The sequence below is a fragment of the Struthio camelus genome, chromosome 11 (assembly GCF_040807025.1).
Source record: "Struthio camelus isolate bStrCam1 chromosome 11, bStrCam1.hap1, whole genome shotgun sequence".
NCBI classification, from domain to species: Eukaryota; Metazoa; Chordata; class Aves; order Struthioniformes; family Struthionidae; genus Struthio; species Struthio camelus.
Window position 1 is genome coordinate 23,379,430 of NC_090952.1, and position 17,952 is coordinate 23,397,381.

Consider the following 17,952-nt stretch of genomic DNA (forward strand, 5'->3'; position numbering starts at 1 on the left):
AAGCCTGTCCTCAGAGGTTTTGAATTTTCTTTGTAAAGAGCTGGATTAACTGGAAAACACCAATGTAAATCTAGCCATTTTAAATTACGTTTTTTCTAATTTGATCATTCTGTTTACTATTAATTTGAGTATCTCTGAAGCATACTTATGTCTACTGCACTGGGAGCTTTTGCTGAGACAGGTTTCCAAAATGAGAAGCATTACATTGGATTAACATGCAGTAAAAAGTCATAATTTTTTGAATGTATCCTGAAGATTGAAGTGTGCTAGCATGAATGTTTACAAACAAGAATTCTAGTTTATTTTTAAGCATGTTAAACTCTATTCGTTGGTTGAAACACATCAAGAAAAAAAAATCACTGTTTTCACTGCACACATTTTCAGAAATGCTGATAATTTCTAAATATATACAATTTTTAACCGTAAAATTATGTAATTTACGGCTGGAAGACTGAAACCGCTAATGGAACTACTAGTAACGATGAGGACAAGCAGGAGGAGGTATTTGGAAAAGATGAGTGCTAACACACACATCCTGCCTAAGCTGCAAAATGAAGAACTATTTTTTTTATTTAGCATCTTCCATGTTTTGAAATGGCCAAAGTATGTTACTTCCTGTCCTGGATTGTTACATGATGTGACTGTGAAATACTAGTGGCTGCTGTGTTTATTTCACCATAGAAGCGTGTTCATTCCACTGGTGGGTAAAGTCAGGTAATCGGTAAAAGATTTTGCAATCCTGCTAGCTAGAAGGCTTAACATAAACCTTAATTATTCACCCGACTAGCAACAAAAATATATTGCAATGTTCAAAATCTCACAGCTGGGAATGATCTTACGTGGAGATTACGTTGCTGCGTTTTTTGTATTGCACAGGGCTTGAAAGCCCAAATTAGAAGAAAAGCAAAGAAAGATGGTAACGGATACTGCATAAAATGAGTTAAAGTCCACAAAAAAGTTTAATTTCATAACGATAAAGCGCAGCAAATGAAAGTTATAAAACGAATATAGGGGAGCAAAGGTAACAGCAACAAAAACAGAGCTACAGAGTCTACATGCGTCACTTAAGTTGTACTCGTGTACGATTAGATGATCACGAAACGTGTGTTCTGCTTGTTACCAGCTCTACTGCACCCTCAGCCCAGGAGAGGCACGCTGACCCTGCCTGCCGGACCGTCCCTAAGGAACGGGCAGGCCCGCTCTAAGGCGGCATCTCCAGACCCCTATCTGAAGTGAACCGCAAAGGCGGGCTGGGCCCTGCCCGCAGGAAAGCGCAGCGGTTCCAAGGTCAACCGAAACGAGAGCCACGAAACGGCCCGGCAACCCCCTGGGGAAGGCGCTAGCTCTCGGGAGTCGTTAGAGGCAGCAATTTAAAAAAATAAAAAAAAAACTTAAAATAAACCAACCTTCCCCGCAAGGGAAGAGCGGGGGCAGCTGCGAGCAAGGTGCCGCGTTTCAGCCACCCGGCCTGCCCCCGCGGAAAGCCCCGGGCAGGGCCGCCACCGCCGCCGCGGGCGGGCCCCGGCTGCGCCCTCGGCCGCCCGCGGGCCAGGCCTCGGGCCGGGCTCCCTCACGGGGCCGCGCCGGACCCCTCGGCGCCGCAGGGCGGCCAGGGCCAACCTCCTCCCCCCAGCGGCTAACATGGCGGCGGCTGGCGGGGAGGCGCGGGCGCCAGGGGGCGGTGCTACGTGACGTCTCGCGACGGCTGGCGGACGGGATGGAAGCGGCGGCGGCGGCGGCGGCGGCGGAGGTGGGGAGGGGGGGAGAGTCCGCCCCGATCCCGGCAGCCATAGCGACGACGCTACCTGCGGTGACGGGCGCAGGCGGGGGGGGGGGACGGACAAAGGGGGCGCCGCGCGAGCCCGCACCCAGCGGCCCCGGAGGGGTGAGTGCCGGGGTGGGGGGCGGCACGCGACACCCCGCCGTAGCGCGCGGCCCGGGGGAGGGGGCGCCCCCACCCCGGCGTTGCCTGGCAGCCGCGGGCCGGCCCTGAGGGGGCCCTGCCGGGCCGGGCCTTCCCCTCCGCCCCACTCCCCTCCCGCCCGCAGCGGGGCCCGGGGCGGCCTCGGCCGCGCTGCCGGGACCTGCCGGGGCCTGCCGGGGCCGGGGGCCGCCGCGGGGGTCGCCCGGCCGCAGGTGGGGACGGGGCTCGTGTGAAGGTGCCGGGCCTGGCCCGGGCGGCGGCCTTATCGCCGCGGCCAGAGCGGAGAAAGGGCGGCGGAGAAAGGCCGTTAGCGCACGGTTACCCTCGCCTCCATCGCGGCCGCTGGTTGTAGGGTAGCAAAGAGGAAAACTCGGCGTGTGCGGTTGTTTCTGTTTCTTTCCCTTCGGTAGATGCGCTCCGAGAGCCGAGTTTGAACGCCTTCCTTCCCTTCGCTCTCTTGGGGAACAGTTTTTTCTTCAGATGGTCTGTGGCAGCTTGGCCTTTGAGCTGGTATTTATCTGGTCTGAGACGGGGGGGGGGGAAGCCACGTAGCGCTGATGAACACGGTCCATGTTTAAGAAACGGTCAGGGTGGGACACTGAGCGCAACCTCGGAGTGAGAAAATGTAGGCTAAAGCAGACGTGCCCTTGAAAGGCTGCCGTAGGGTCGGTCCTTGCGAGGCAGGTAACAGCACGGAGCCAAAACAATGCCCAGGTGTTATTTCACACTTCCCTGCTTTTGCACGTACCTCAATTGTACTTGAGTAAAATCTTTGTTACTGTCACTTTTCAACGTTTGCAAAATAGAAGGAAAGAAATGAATGTAGACTTAATAAATCTTGGTGCTAGTATGAGCATGATTTATGCATGTTGTAGTCATCCGCTCTAATAGGTAATGCTCTAAGACTGTTTCATCTCCAAAGCATCTGGGAGACAGTTGTTAATTACATTGCACCTCATCCTGTAGAGAGGTAAACAGTAGTATATTTTGGCCTAGGCTTTGCGCAAAGTATCAGAGTAGTTCTGCCGGTTTAAACGTGACTGTCCGCCTACTTAAATATTTTGCAGAATATGTGCCTCTGTGGATTAGCAATTTGAGGTGAGGTTAACCAACTTGCTCAAGGTCACAGAGTGTCAGTGACGGAGTTAGCAATAATGGAGTCCAGCCGCCCCAACTCGTGGTCCCATGCTCTAATCATTGGATGACGCTCCCAAATAATTGCAGGTAGTTTAAACATTAGATTGTGTAAGCGCACGTTCAGGCCTCCAAAAACTCTTGGAGAAACAAAATGTTAATAGACCTGCTCCAGATGTTATGCTGTAATTGCATGTAGCTTAAAGTTAAAGTAATTGCTCAGCTTGACATAGGAAAGACTTCTGAAGAAGAGCCTGTGGCTTATTTTGTAAACGCATGCTCAAAAGGCATACATACTTCATTCATGAATTTACTTGAGTATATAGTGCAGAAAAGTTTATTGTGTAGATTTAGAGGGTAGGCTATGAGATGTTACTGCATTGTAATGAAAATAGATTACACTAATTAGATAATTTTTAAAAGAGAAATGTAGAGATTAGGACTCTAGGGAAGCTATGCTATATTGTGGATAAAATGTTTACCAGATGATATTCTGTAGAGTTATTTCCAATTGTTAGGAAAAAAAAAAAAGCATAAAAACATTCAGAAGTCATGGTGATGAGGCTGTTGGAAATTAAAATGGAACAAAAAACTTCCTCGTTTGATTTAATTTTTCAGTGGAGATTGTTAAATAAAAAGAAATCACAGTCGGTGTTATTTCTGAGCCTAGAGGAAAGTTGCATTTCATTTCTTTTTTTTTTTTTTTTCTGTCAAGTTAAATATATGGAGAGAGGGATTTCAAAGGAAATGCTGGCAGATCCGTGCTATTGTGATACAAGCAGTATATATTTAGTAACTTAAGGGAGGAGAGATCTTTATTGAGCTAAAAAAATTATCAGTGACAATTGTTTGGACTTCAAAGAGTGTTGGAAAATTGGCTGACATTGTTAAGGTGTTATGCTTTGGCCCATGTCCTCTAATGAGCGTTATTTCTGACAGATTCCTGCACCTGTGCAGAGTTTCGCTGGTGGTACTAGGAGGAGTGCATCTGCACAGTTTAGATCACAGAATTAAGGCCACCGATTTATGTTTTGCAAAGATTTGTTTGTGCTTAGTTTCACATTATGCAAGTAATCATGGTGACTGTTGACTGTGAAAATTCAGTCACAGTGTTAAGAATCTGCCAGTGTTGTGCGTAGTGTTGTGCATAGTGTAGAATAGCGACATCGAAGTTGTTTTAAATGAACAAGCTGGGATACCAAAGGCAGTCTGCTGTGTAGCTTTATTCTGAACATTTATAGGGATGATGCTTTAGGTGTAGGCTGCACAAAGAAGTTCTTTACACAGAAAGTCTGTATTATAAGATCTTTAAAGTTGCAGGTTGATGAGTGTTGTATGAAAGGAAGGCTATTATTAATACTGTACCAGCCAATCTCCTCAGCGTGTATGTAGTTTATAATATGGTCTTTGGGAAAAGTACTTTTATTGATGTTACTTGGTGAGATATTCCAGCTAGGTGACTTCTAAGGACAAAATAATTGTCTCAGAATGGGTGCTTGTTGCTTTCATAGAAATGTCACACAAATTTGTATCCTGAATGACACCGCTGAGTCAGCAAACGTGTGCTGTGGACCTGGGTTTGCCAGGTTTTACTTCTGACAGTTTGAGTGGTAACTTCTTGTCCAGCCAAGGTAAATAAGAAAAGGAAGCAATAGCAGGATCTACTTTTTTAAGATTAGTGGCTTTCAGCCCGCAAGTTTGTGGAATCCTGGAGCGGGGGTTATGCACTGTGTTTTTGGTGGGTGCATAAGAAAAGGAAGCCTGCTAATAGGCTTAGTGATCCATACTTCCACTGATATTTTGACTTTTGAGTTTTTGGACCCCTAAACCTTTGCTGTTGGCTGAGCTGAAGATCATGGGTAGCTGGACTTGTGGTATGACACCAGGATTCAGAACGAAACCTGTGCAGTGTTTAAATAGACAGTAAAGCATCAACATCATGCTAATGATTCAAAATAATCTTTCTGAATTTTAGTAAATACAATCACTTTACAACGTTTGCCAGTAGTTTGCTCTTGGTTGCACGGTAGTCTGCAGAACATATTAAAATAGGGTTTAAAGCATTTTTTAGAAAAAAATAACTTCTCTTCGCTTCAGAAGATTGCCTGTATGTATGTATAATGTTGGCAGTAGAGATAGGTATCCTTTAAGATAACCTTTAGTTCTCATATATGCTTACTGAATATTGCATTGCATTAACTTTTTGCAGGATTTTTTCTTAATGTTCTGCCTGTAAGAAGTTTCAGAATAAATTGTTTTATTTTTGTGAGCTGGCAGTTTTTTCACATTAGATCCTCCTATAATCTGTATACGTTTGGATGGAACAATGGCTCTTACTCAGCAATAGTACGTTAAGTTGTTCAAGAAATAATACCGAGACTTGCTGTGCAAAGCGATTCCAGAGCCTATTAATTCTTCTGGAACAAAAGGGATTTATCAGAATTCTGTTAAGCACTTAGAACCCAAATTGCCATTTTCTAGACCCCTCTTAATAAGGTAGCAGAATATCAACTTGGAACACTATCACTGGGGATCTGTTTTCAGAATATTATTAGTAGCATTTCAGTGAACTGGAAATAAATCTGTGCTCTGAAAAGAAACTGGATCTTGGGGAAAGAGATTTCGGTAAGAACCCTACTTTTAGATTCTACAAGGATGATTTTCTGTTTTTAAAAAATAAAGAAGCTGAAAAGCTTAGATTATGAATAAGAGTCAGATCCTGCAAATCGGAAGGTATGAAAGGGACTACAAAAACAGTCTATGCATGTTTTAATGAACATCTAAATTTGTATACTGTTTCAAGTATGAAACATTTTTATCTGGTGCTTGGAAATGTGAAAACCATGATGTTTGAAACATTAAAAAAAGCACTTATTTTTGATTGTTCATAATACTAGGACCGTTCCCTGCTAGAAATCCTAGAAACTACATTTCTTCAGGTGCTACCAGATTAGTTTACTAGTCCAGTAAAAACCTGAAATGGACATTGTTTGATAAAGCTTCATTCGAAGTGGAACTTACAGCTAATAAATCAGTAGGAAGTTACTTGTGTTCTTCTTCTTTTAATGTTTCCTACAGTAGAATAACATCAAGCTGCAAAGGACACCTTGAGTTTGATTAGTAACCTATAGGAGATGCAGTAAAATATGACGCTCTTGGAAAAGACAGCATGTAGCTGTTTTACTTGGACTTTACGTACTACAGACAGAACCATGATAAGTACGCTCAGGAATCTGGCCTTAACTTTATTTTATGAATTAGATTTAGGACTGTTGCTTGATCAGGTCATGGGTTTTGGTTTTAGTTCTGGAGTGACACTCAAAATAAAACAAAACTAGGGGCAAAGGGAGGGAGAATCATGATGGTTGTACTTTGGTTAGAGATGGGGGCGGTAGAATACCTTTCTTATTTTTTAATCAAATAAATCCAGAATCTCTTTGGTATTATTCATCTCAGTTATTTTTAAAGTGATTGCCTTTAACTACCATCCAGTTGTAACCTGAGTTTATTTAAGCAAGGCATGACGGTGTTCTTCATTCTTTTGTTCTGAATCTACGATTTGACGTACCTCAGTGCATATGTGAGCAGATACGTAAGTTATTACACTTCATCCCGGAATGTCTTGAGTAGGTCACTGCTTGCAGCAGGATTCCTGCTTAAACGATGACTACTGTTGCTTTATATCTTTGTGCTTCCTCACTTCTGCTCTGTCTTTTCTCAAGTGCTAGCTTCGTGAGGCAAGGATGGAATTTTGTTGTTTGGTTTGTATTTGCAAAGAATCAATGTAAGCAACCATTGTCGTGGACTGGGACCCCAAAGTTCTGCAGTGAGACACTGAAGGAGTGCTTTTCCATTTATTTGATAGTGGTGTGTTAACTAGAGGGAAACCTGATGCAAATATACTTTTTTATTTCCGTATTTTTTGAAGGAACTTAAATATAGGTTCATAACCAAGCGTCAGGTTCTGTGTTTTCTACGTTTTTGTCTGCATCGGTTTGCTATAAATTTATGGAAATAATCTGCTTCCCTTTTCTCTTTTTTTTTTTTTCTTCCCTTTTTCCCTTCAGAATTGCCAAAATGCTTTGGAATTCTTAAACGATTCAAAAACTGAAGTCTCTGAGGATACGAAATCATAAGAACACAAGAAGCAGCAAGGAGGATTCAGTGCCAATGCAGCAACAAAAAAGACAGCCAGAGTTAGTGGAAGGAAATCTTCCTGTTTTTGTTTTTCCTACAGAACTTATATTTTATGCAGATGACCAGTCAACACACAAGCAGGTGTTGACTCTTTATAACCCCTATGAGTTTGCCTTAAAATTCAAAGGTGGGTTTCTTAGGTTAAGTTCTATTAAAGGGTTAGTTGGTGATCTTGAAGAGCCTAATTCTAACTCATGTAACAAATCATACTGGTGGCAAAACTAAACTTGCATCTATACATAAATCTATTTATAAAATTTGTGAGGTATTCATGTTTTATTACTACTACTGTCCTTTTCAATTGCAGTTCTTTGTACAACTCCCAATAAATATGCGGTGGTTGATGCTGCTGGTGCAGTGAAGCCTCAATGCTGTGTTGATATGTAAGTAAAAGTTGGTTATTTATTTTTTCCTAATTATAGGACATTTGAGAATACCTTGATTTCCTTTGTTATTGAAGAGGTAGTGAATGCCAGCATGTACAATATAAATTAAATTGGATAAATATATAGTGTTTTTCTTATCTCTTATAGTCTTCTGGTTGCCCCGCCTTTGCTGTTCTTTTGCTTTAGGGCAGAGGTACTAGAATATTGGATATGCTTCCTTTTTAAATTTTGTCTTTAAACATAAGTAAAATGCTAATAAATGCATCCGGTAGTATAGTTTATACGTCAGCAGTGAGAGTAATATGAGCCTCCTCTAAACACTTTCTTTCTAAGAAGAAAAGCAAGACCCCCAGGGCTGGGATTTCTTTGTGAGAAATATTTGTTTGCAGATTGGCAAAATGAAAATGTATGAAGTTCTACTGAGCACACTTTCCTGGGACATGTTTAATAAAGGTACTTTTGCCTACCTTTCCCCCGACCACCACTCTTGTTCTCTCTCTTCTTTCCTTGTTTCTCCTTTCAGGTCCTAACCCAATAACAGAGAAAAGATGAAGAGCAGTGAAGTTACCATAGCGATGTATAGGGCCTGTAGGCTGCTGTAATTCCAAGTAGAGAAAGTAATAGATATTTAAGTTAAAATAGCCTGAACTTTTTCATCTTCCATTTGCCACATTATTTCTGTGCTGATGTATATGAGTTCTGGGTAGTCAGGTATGACTGAAGAGAGTATGAAGTACCTAAAAGAGCAGACTGAGCTTTCTGTTTAGAAATTTGCTGACTGTAAGACTCTGGAATCTCTGGACCATGGGGGGAAAAAAAAAAAAAAACCTACTGAGTGATCTAGGCTTTGCCAGGTAAATGGTACTGTGCGTATGGAACTGGTCTTTTCCTTAGGCTGGTTTCATTAGGTATAATTTAGAAAATTCTAGGGACTCGCCAAATAGAGAGGATGTTCAAAACACTGTTTGGACTAATAAATTTGAGTGGGCAGGGGGAGTAATCCTAAAAACAGCACAAAACTGATCAGAAGATACCAGCATATAAGTGAACTATTCTAGTCGTTAGCAGACACGTACACAATGTTGATTACATTTAGTTCATCTTAGACAAATGTCTTTTAATAACTGAACGAAAATAAGATGTATGCTTGTTCCACAGGATTTTTTGGTGTAGCAAAAACCCCGCCCTGTTCCAATGGTTGTTGTCTAAGGGCAATGTTTACTGCTAGGATATGAGCGGTACTATGTTAAGTATGGCCATTTGCCAGATAAACAGATATTCTACAGAGCTTGTAATTATGCAATGATCTCTAAAAAGAAACAGGAGAATGTATCTGTTTATAAGGGTTTGCAGAGAAACATCTCTTTGCTTGGCAGCAGATGCATGTTCTCATAGCACAGTGTTATGTAAAGATTCTGTTGAGGTTGATACTTAGTACCATGGTACTAAGAGTAGAAACAGAATTTAAGAAAGAAGTGTTAAAGGAAGAAAAGAGAGTTGAACTGCCTGATATGTTCAGTTGTATGCATTAAGGTAATTGGAAAAAAGCCTTTTGTTTTAGTGAAGGCAGTTGCCCAGCCAGCAAATTACTTGCTGAAAGCCTGTCATAAGCACGCTCTTTTGCTTCTAAAGCAATGTAGAACTACCTATGTTCCTGCAAACTTCTAACTTAGAAGATGACTTACTTTCTGTTTCCTTGTTGAATAGTCTATTCAAACTGAATACCAATTGCAAGAACTGGCTATGTGTTAATGATTGACTTTGTAGATATCTTGATGTCATGCAGTTCCTTTAAATGCAGTCTACAACGCAAAAATCTGTTTCTTGCAGCTTTTTAATATGTATGTTGTCACAAAGATGCATTTCTTGGAACAATTTTAAGAGTACTGTCCTGTATCACTAAAGATAAAAAGACTTTTTCCCCCCCTCAGGATGTGTCAACTTTCTTGAAGCCAAATCACTTTTTTGTTTTTTTTTTTTTTTAAATCGGATGAGCTGTTATTTTCTTAGAAATGTAGAGTAGCCTTTCCAGAAAAAAAAAGTATTCCACTTTGGAAAAAATAATTGTAGTCCATATTAACCCTAGGAATTGATATGACTTCAAAACCGAAATGGTATCAGTTTTCTGATGCTAGCTATGTGAGTATTCTCATAGTATAACTGCAGAGAGGAGGCAGCTAAGCAAAGCACCATTCCAGAGAGGTCTGTATGGCCTTTGATCATGTTGTTTTAAAACTGCTTTTTACGGGTCCTGCATGCAATTTTTCCATGAAATACCATAAAACTGGAAGGAATGTAACAGCCATCAGTCTGCCTTATTGTTGAAGCTGTCTTGGTCAACCTATTCAAAACAGTAGAGCTCAGGACACTCGCTCAGCGGTGAGGAAGTTTACCTGGAAAACAACTGAATCTCTGGTTAGGACTCAAGGGATATGTCTACGCTGCAGTCCGAGTTGTGGCTACCGCTCGTGTAGATGTACCTGGCCTAGCTCTCGCTAGCTAGTGGAGTAGCTGCAACTTCGTGCATTTCAACACAGGCTGCAAAACATACTCAAGGTTAGCTAGATGAGATGAACAAAGCTTTGACAGCACGGAGCCCTCTTGGTGCTATCCAGACTTGCTCACTGAAAGACAGCCAAGATGTGCTTATACAGATATGCAGCTATAATTCTGACTGCTCCGTAAACGTTCCCCGAATGGTGGCTGAATGATTTTGAAAATGCCTTTATTGCAGGCTCATTTGTTGCTATAGGGAGAATGAGTTTTGCTTCTGAGAAAACACTGTAAAACTTTGAGCATGATTCCCTCAAAAAGCTAGACTTTTGCCGTCACCTTGTCTGTCCAAGTGTTTGGCAGTCCTAGTCTTCTTCTCTCCGTCCTTGTCCACCCCTGTCCCCCATACCTTTTGAACTCATTGGCCAACGTCAAACAACTTTGATAAAGGATTAGGCTTGTATCGAATAGTTAATACTTCAGGAAAATTGGCAGTTAGGTCTTAGATTGAGGCAAAGGCTGTGTTCTGAGATAAAGAATTAAATATTCTTTTTGGCCAGCCAATCGGAGCAGGTGTCTTTGGGAACCAGAGAACCCTCTCAAGTGCAGCCAGCGTGGGGAGGGGAGAGAGAAGGCAAGATCAGATCTCCAAGAATACTGAGTGGAGGAGAAGGGAATGAGGATCTAGACTATTACATTGAATCTATGTATGGGTGAAAGAGGGGGGAAATTGGGATGTACGATGCATTTCCATAGGAGACCTGGCTTTATTAGTTCTCCTGTTCAAAAACGTTATTTTCCTCCGCAGTGTGATCCGTCACAGAGATGTTCGGGCTTCTCACTATGGTGTGATAGATAAATTCCGTCTGCAAGTGTCTGAGCAGAGCCAGAGGAAAGCACTGGGGAGAAAGGAGATTATTGCTACTCTACTTCCATCTGCAAAGGAACAACAACAAAAGGAAGAGGAGGAAAAACGAATAAAAGAACACCTGACTGAAAGTGTCTTTTTTGAGCAGACTTTGTGTCAACCAGGTAGTTGAAATCTTACTTTTACTCCTCGAGTCCTCTGAAACGGTTTTGAAAAGCTCAAGTGACTAGAAAAGACTAGACTAAATAAATTTAAAATTAATTATTTTAATTTCCTGTAAGACTGCCATCTTTATCACTGAGGCGTGGTGGTGCTCAAGAGCCCAAACTGTGGCTGTTCTGCTTATGCTCTCTGATTAATCAAGACCCTTTGCTGCCCAAAGTTCGCATATTGTGCCTTGAAGAGTACATCCCGCATTCCTCTGGTGCAGAATTTCTATTATAATCAGTAGGGACTCATCTGCAAAAGGATAGGAGTTATCTTTTTCCCTGGGCTCTTTCTTTCAGAACATATGCCCCTCTGAGTTTGTTCCAAACTCTCAATCCTCTATTTCCTGATGAGCAGGAAATAACTGCCAAAACAACTTCTAAAGTGCTCCTTGTTCTGTGCCATCTCCCTTGTCGGTCTGAAAAGTACAGAAAAGTACAGTTGCCAGCTGGAAGCTCTTTGCATGTTATGTACATGAGGAGGTGAATCAACAGCCTTGGGCAAAGCCTGGTCTCAACAATTAAATTGAAATGGTAGGCGAAGATATAAATTATATTGAGTTTTTACTGTAATCGAAACTGATTCTCATTCTTGACTTGACTCTGTTCTTGTTACTTTCACTAATTCATACTGTAATATTCTTGTCACTGTTTATTTTTCAAGATGAGAACAAAAATCGATAGATTAACTTGCTTGAGAAAGTTCTTCCTGATAAAACTAAACTGTGACACTATTCATATGTGGTTTATTGGCTAGTGAAACATCTTTTACTAAAAGACCTCAAGGCAGATAATGGGAAGATCCGTGGTTAAAGAAAGCAAACCTATAAGAACTCTGGAATTATAGAACAAAATGTTTGAAGAATCTGATATTAGTCTCAATCCAAATGACTATTCCTCTGCTTAAAAAGAAACCTGTTTGCTACATTATATGGCTTGCTTACAGAAAAACAATAAACAGAGCAACCTCAGTGTTTGGTACATAACCTGCAATCTAGAAATAATGGATTTACAGAATGAAAATAAGACCCATGCTGCTAGCTTCTATGAGCATACAAAAACTTGATAGAAACGTTGGCTGGTTTTTAATTGGTCTTAAGCACTTGGTTAGAGATACTCAACTAACATATTGTCAGCTCTTTTTAAAGGTTACAGCGTGTGCCTTTGAGTAGGTTCCAGCTATTAAACTACAGCACAATAAAGAATATCAAGGACAGAATTTCATCTGGAGTTTGCATTTCCTTAGTGATACTGCACTGTCGGAGTGCTTCACAGTAGCAGTTTTTAAAAGTAACTTTCAAATGCTACTACTTTGTGGCATATAAACTGCTTCTGGAAGGTGCAACCCTTGATCCTGTAAGGAAAGAAGGGGAACTTATCTGGCCCAAGAACCTCTGCTGCTCTTGTAGTCAGGTGTTTTTTTCTGGAGAAGTAAGCAGAGTTTGCTGCCTGTGCTTCTCCTTTAGGTATTCTTTCCCAATTGATTACTAATTACTCAAAAGAATATCCAGGCATGGTGTCGGGACGCGTGGTAAAACCTCAAGCATTGCTGAAACCATCCAGTTGTCATGAGCGTGTATATATAGCCACTGGGCTTGTCAGGCTGTGTCCCTGCAAAAGGGAGGGGTTTGGGAAGTCATGTGAAAACAAGTTTCAGCATCAGACTCAGAACAGGGAGCAGCTTTCTCGCTGCAAAATGCAAAAGACTTAGGAAGATGGGTTTAAGTTGTTGTCTTGTCCCACCCCACCCCCCCCAACTCCAAAAGGAAGAAGAAAATCTCAAAATATTGCAGCTCTGATGTACTGCAGACATTTTTGCAAAATATTTAACATTTATATTGCTTAGATATTCCTAACAATGGGTATAATTTTTTTTTTTTTCCAGAAAACAGAACTGCCTCATCGGGACCTAGTTTACTAACAGTCTTCCTGGGTATAGTGTGCGTTGCAGCACTAATGCTACCTACTTTGGGGGAAGTGGAATCCCTGGTGCCTCTCTACCTCCATTTAAGCGTGAATCAAAAGTTAGTAGCTGCTTATGTTTTAGGTAAGTATTTTGGATTTTGTAAATGTTTCTCTGCCGCTTCTGTGATTCAAGAAAATTTCTCCCATGTTTGCTTCTGGAAACTTGATGGAGACAAAGCACCACAGTGCGTTTTCTTTTGCATCTCCACTTGTATTTAATGTACAGCCACAATAATATCAAGAGGAATCGATTATCATAAGTATTCTGGGCCAGATTTTAGTTGATTTTTTGTAAGAAACAGGCCCCTACATGCTAATTTCACCTTCGTTTGGTGACCGGTCAGATTGCCAATGCCTATCATCTGCCAACAAAGCTGAATGGCATGTGCTGTTGTTTCTTATTTTTACATTGATATCTAGGTTCTGGAGTATAGTAATTCTATCTCTCTTCTGTTATTTCAAATTCTCTCTCCAACCAAGATGAGCTGGCTTGAAAGCTTCTATCCACTAGCTTCTTAATAAGGAGTTGAAATGTATAGACGTAAGTTGTTGTAAGTACTTGCTAATAGACCACTACTACCATCCACAACTCTTCCTGACTTGTAATTTGCTCCTAAATTAGCAAGCATAGATAAGTGTCGTGTTTCATTTGATATGACTATTTTTCTATAACTGTTTCAGATTTGAAGAACAGTAATACTAAACTCGTTCTCCTGTCCCACTACCTGGCAGAAATCAGGAGTTAAAGGAGAGGAGCTAGGCAGCCTCAAACTGATAGATAGAGGTGAGGTAGCGATGGAAAAAGATGCAGGTTCTTGGTGGTTAATGCACACAGTCATTGTAATGACTGGCACATTCAAGTCAAGTCTGCAGCGCTGAAATGGTGTTGAAACTCACCTGTCACTAACAAAAAGCCCACATCTTTGTCTGAGCTGATGGTGACGTATTTTCAGATTGGGACCTTGCAGTAGCCCTTGCTTTATTTTTACCTCTAGTGTTGAAAATTGCTCCAATTTCAGCTGGTGCCAATTACAGTATTGAACTATATGACTTCATGCATTTGCAACAATTTACCTGTTTCTAGATGCAATATAAAGTAACACTTAAGTTCTTTCCGGCTTTGATTCTTTTGGTAGCTGTGTTCTTAGATAGTCTTCTGTATGCAATTCTTATTCATAAAGAACACAGGTTGATTGCCCTTGAGAAGACAAAAACACTGTCTTTCACGGCCAAGTACAAACTGGAAGGCTTAGCCTTTAATTGAAAATGGGGGTTTACACCACACCAACTGGGCTACGTGACGTATGAGAAGTGTTTGCTTTATAGAAATGCTTTACAAAATAAACTGCTTATTACCTGAATGTCCCTATATAAGTGGTATAGGCTTTCTGTAGCACCCTTCTGTAACCTCCGTTGCTACTCTGCAAAGATTTAGATAACCTAAGCTAAGGCCTATTCTAGTTCTGCTAGTACTGATTTTCTGAGCTAACGCACACCGTAACAAATAGCTGATCTATATTTCCTGTTGAATGGATAAAATGCTTATCTAATGGAAGGCAGTGTTGCAACTTTGTCTTGTCATGCTTCTGTCTTTGAAATCGTTATAAAGTAAATAATTTGAATTAATATGTAGTGGAAGGATAGTAAAATAACCTCAGCAATTTCTTTGTCCATGGTGAGATCTCTGGACGTTCGCTGAACTCTCTGTAATGAAAGGGTATTATATTAATGTTTTTCGAGCCTAGAAGAAAGCAAGATTGCCCAAAACCTCAGAAAATGCAAGAAAATTACTATTTTCTTGTTACATAAGGTTGGAACTCAAGCAGGCCTAATGGTTTTTTTCATGTGCCTCATTGCCTTGTACAGTATAACCCCATGGCTAAGAACTTGCAGACTTGTACTGTTTTCAGCGTCAGCAGAACGTTAAAGTGAACTTTTAAGTGCGTTATGAGTAGGTTCATTAGCCCCGCGTTTCCTGCTTTCATCTGCCGAACCCGTTCTTTTTAACCGTTTTTTAACTATCGGAGCAGCTCCTTCCCCTCCCCCTTTTAAAGGTCACAACAAAGAGTCTGTAGAAAGCTCCACGTGTAGACCCGACAAGGAAGCTTAACTGATCAAAGACTGGTTTTAGACAAAGATGCTATTCTGCACAGAGCAGAAACAAAAATGTCTTGTAGTTTGCTGTTAATCTGCCTTAGTGATGATTCAGCGTTTGAATTGACCCCCCAGTCAAATTTGCCATCTTATGTGCTAGTATTGTGCTTAGCTAAGTTAAAATCTCAGTGGTATTATTTCTCAGCAATGAGACCTACAATTGTTTGGAGCGTTTATGGCTTCTTTAAAGTTCTGTTAGTAGATTTACTGCACTTTAGTGTAATTTCCTACATTGATTTTTGACTACATCAAGTTTTGGAGCAATACTTTTAGTTTTAAGTGAAGTGTGTGTATATATAAATTCATTCTGTCTGCGTTTTTGCTCTCACCTTATTTTCTGGTCTGTAACAGGATATAATGACTTTTCTCTATTTGGAATGTTTTATTCCATGCAATTAAAATGTCTAGTTTTTAATTCTTGTCTTTCAGGTCTCATCACCATGGTTATTTTGAGAACATGAGCAATGATTGAATAGGATGTCAAACACCTTACTGTATATTCACATCATGAATGTGGACTGCCTTTTACTCCCATTTGGCTCATTAAGATGCTAGCAAAACTGTTCAGTGATCTAAGATACCTTCAGAAGTGTAATATATTTTAACTGTGTATAATAAATGAAAGACTGAAGCACTTTTAGGTGCTTCTGTAACAGACAGCTATGAAATGTTCAGTGATACGTGTGAAAATAATTTGAAAAACTTTTATATCTACGCCTACTGTACAAAATCCTTATTAAAGCAACATTTGTTATTTTTAGTCTATGTTCACATCAGTGTGTGATCACTATAAAAGCAAACAAACTGTCTTATGTAAAACGTTCATTTGGTTTGTGGTTGTACATACTGAGATTGGTGCATAACACTTCTGTATACCTAGGATGGAAGTCATGGCTAATCATTGAAGAAAATTAAAAATTCCATCAGTGGAACTATGAAATAAACCATTAAATTGAGAACTACGTCTTCACCTAAAATTCCTTACTTCCTTATTACAAGTATACCACCGAGTGCTTTTCTTACCTGGGGAAGTAAAAAATGGCTGTTGCAGCAATTATCACGATTATAGACAATAAAAACAATTCTATAATTGGATCCTTTCATTTTTTAGGGATGCATGCAATATACAAATGAAATGGCATTAACACAAGTGGAACTCACGCTGCAAACTAATACAGAAGATAAATCAGCATTTTTCTATGGGTATAGACTAACCTGAGTATAGCAACACCTCCCTCTCATACTGCTACGATAGTGGATTTCTTTTGTATGAGAAACTCCTGCTCAGATCTAATTTTTTTTATTCTAGGTGAGTGTTTACACTTTATCTTGTTTCATTTAACAAGTATGTCCCTTCATTTGATATTTAATTGTAGAGATGTTTAGTTTAAAAATCTTATTTCTGCAGAGGGCCCAGTATTCCTGCATTTGGTTCATGCACACAAATCCTTTGTTTATTTGAAAGAGGTCTCTATAATATGCTTAGATCTGTATAAACATTGTTTTGGAAATTAAACCTTCTTTCCCCCTGCATGTTATGGGTCACTTTTCTGTTCGTGCATGGGGGCATAAAGAAACCATGCAGACGTGAGTGTTGCCTTTAAGAAAAGGGATTACACAAAAGGTGAGGTTGAATTTAAGTTAATAATCACTGTATGTTTTATATATAATACACTAAGTCTTTAAAAGGCAATAAAATGTTACTTTAATTTGATTCTCCTAAGAATTGAGATTGTGTCATCTATGAGAGTCAGATGAAAAACAGTGAAACATTAACTGTCCTTTTTTTTTTTTTTTTTTTTTTTTTAATATAAAGTTACTAACCAGTTTGAGAACTCGGTGTCCCAAATCCTGTGCCCCGTATGCAGCACTTTCTGGTTCCAAACTCGGAGATCCTGTTTAGCTCCAGCTGTTTTTCCGCCATTGTGGAGTTGCATTCTTGTAGCTTCACTGTTACTCTTAAGTACCTGCGCTGTTAAATGTGACTTTCATGAGGTGGTTTACCTTCCCCATCTGCCTCTTCTAGAGGAAGGGCAAAGGAGTTGAACAAAAGTTAGGGAGAAAAACTGTCATGTGGTACATTAGCCTGATTATGTTATGTATTAAGATAGCTACTTTTTTTCTGTGGGAAATAGCAGCACTTTCTTCAAAGGTATTGTCTTAAACACCTAAGCTAAATGATGTAAGTACTCATAGTGACAAAAAAAAAAATTTTTTTCCATATCCCTGGAGTTCTAATCATGGACCAGGGTCCTGTTTTGCCAAGCACTTGCAGAAGTACAAAAGAGGGGGTTAAAGCCTACATCAGGGATCTCTAGTGCGCTAACGTGTACCAGAATTAGGAAGTGAGAATACATGGCAACAGAGACCTATACTGCCAGTGTTTTTTTTCAAGGAAGTTAAAGAAAGAAAAGCAATTGGTATGGGGCGGGGGGAGGAAATCTGCCGAAGAAATCAGTTTAAAAAAATTTATCAGCAACAAAAAAAGACTAAAAAATTGGAACATTTCATTTTCAAGATCACATGAGGAGCAATGCACAGATTAAAAGATTAAATAGATGGTGCATCTCAGCAGATGCAGAATAAAACATCTACTTGGACGAAACACGCATGAAAAAATGTGAA

General features: G+C 40.3%; 2 protein-coding genes across 7 annotated transcripts in view; one reads left to right on the forward strand and one right to left on the reverse strand.

Annotated features, from left to right (window-relative positions):
* LOC104150567 (integrator complex subunit 6-like) overlaps positions 1–2,413 on the reverse strand; it is a 66,245-nt gene extending 63,832 nt beyond the window's left edge. For 3 of the 4 annotated variants that reach the window (XR_011143527.1, XR_011143526.1, XM_068957322.1), the window contains exon 1: positions 2,253–2,413. The gene's annotated coding sequence lies outside the window, so the exon portion shown is untranslated. The remainder of the gene's footprint in view (positions 1–2,252) is intronic. The other variant, XM_068957320.1, reaches the window with a different exon arrangement.
* Positions 1,766–17,041, forward strand: MOSPD1 (motile sperm domain containing 1). Of its 3 annotated transcripts, XM_068957323.1 has the most exons (7): positions 1,766–1,885; positions 7,126–7,382; positions 7,563–7,638; positions 10,943–11,166; positions 13,094–13,255; positions 13,855–13,957; positions 15,757–17,041. In XM_068957323.1, exons 2-6 carry the CDS (start codon positions 7,229–7,231, stop codon positions 13,917–13,919), a joined length of 681 nt encoding a protein of 226 aa, XP_068813424.1. In that variant the 5' UTR covers positions 1,766–1,885; positions 7,126–7,228; the 3' UTR covers positions 13,920–13,957; positions 15,757–17,041. The 3 variants fall into 3 exon arrangements, with proteins under 3 accessions (XP_068813424.1, XP_068813425.1, XP_068813426.1); XM_068957324.1 differs by lacking the exon at positions 13,855–13,957 and having other exon boundaries at positions 15,736–17,041; XM_068957325.1 differs by lacking the exon at positions 13,855–13,957.
* Positions 17,042–17,952: the final 911 nt, after the last annotated feature.

Excerpts from the sequence above, each read along its gene's own strand:
- MOSPD1 (XM_068957323.1), top strand. The coding sequence starts at position 7,229 with ATGCAGCAACAAAAAAGACAGCCAGAGTTAGTGGAAGGAAATCTTCCT. Across the intron at positions 7,639-10,942 it reads CCTCAATGCTGTGTTGATAT|TGTGATCCGTCACAGAGATG; the intron begins GTAAGTAAAAGT and ends TTTCCTCCGCAG. Across the intron at positions 11,167-13,093 it reads GCAGACTTTGTGTCAACCAG|AAAACAGAACTGCCTCATCG; the intron begins GTAGTTGAAATC and ends TTTTTTTTCCAG.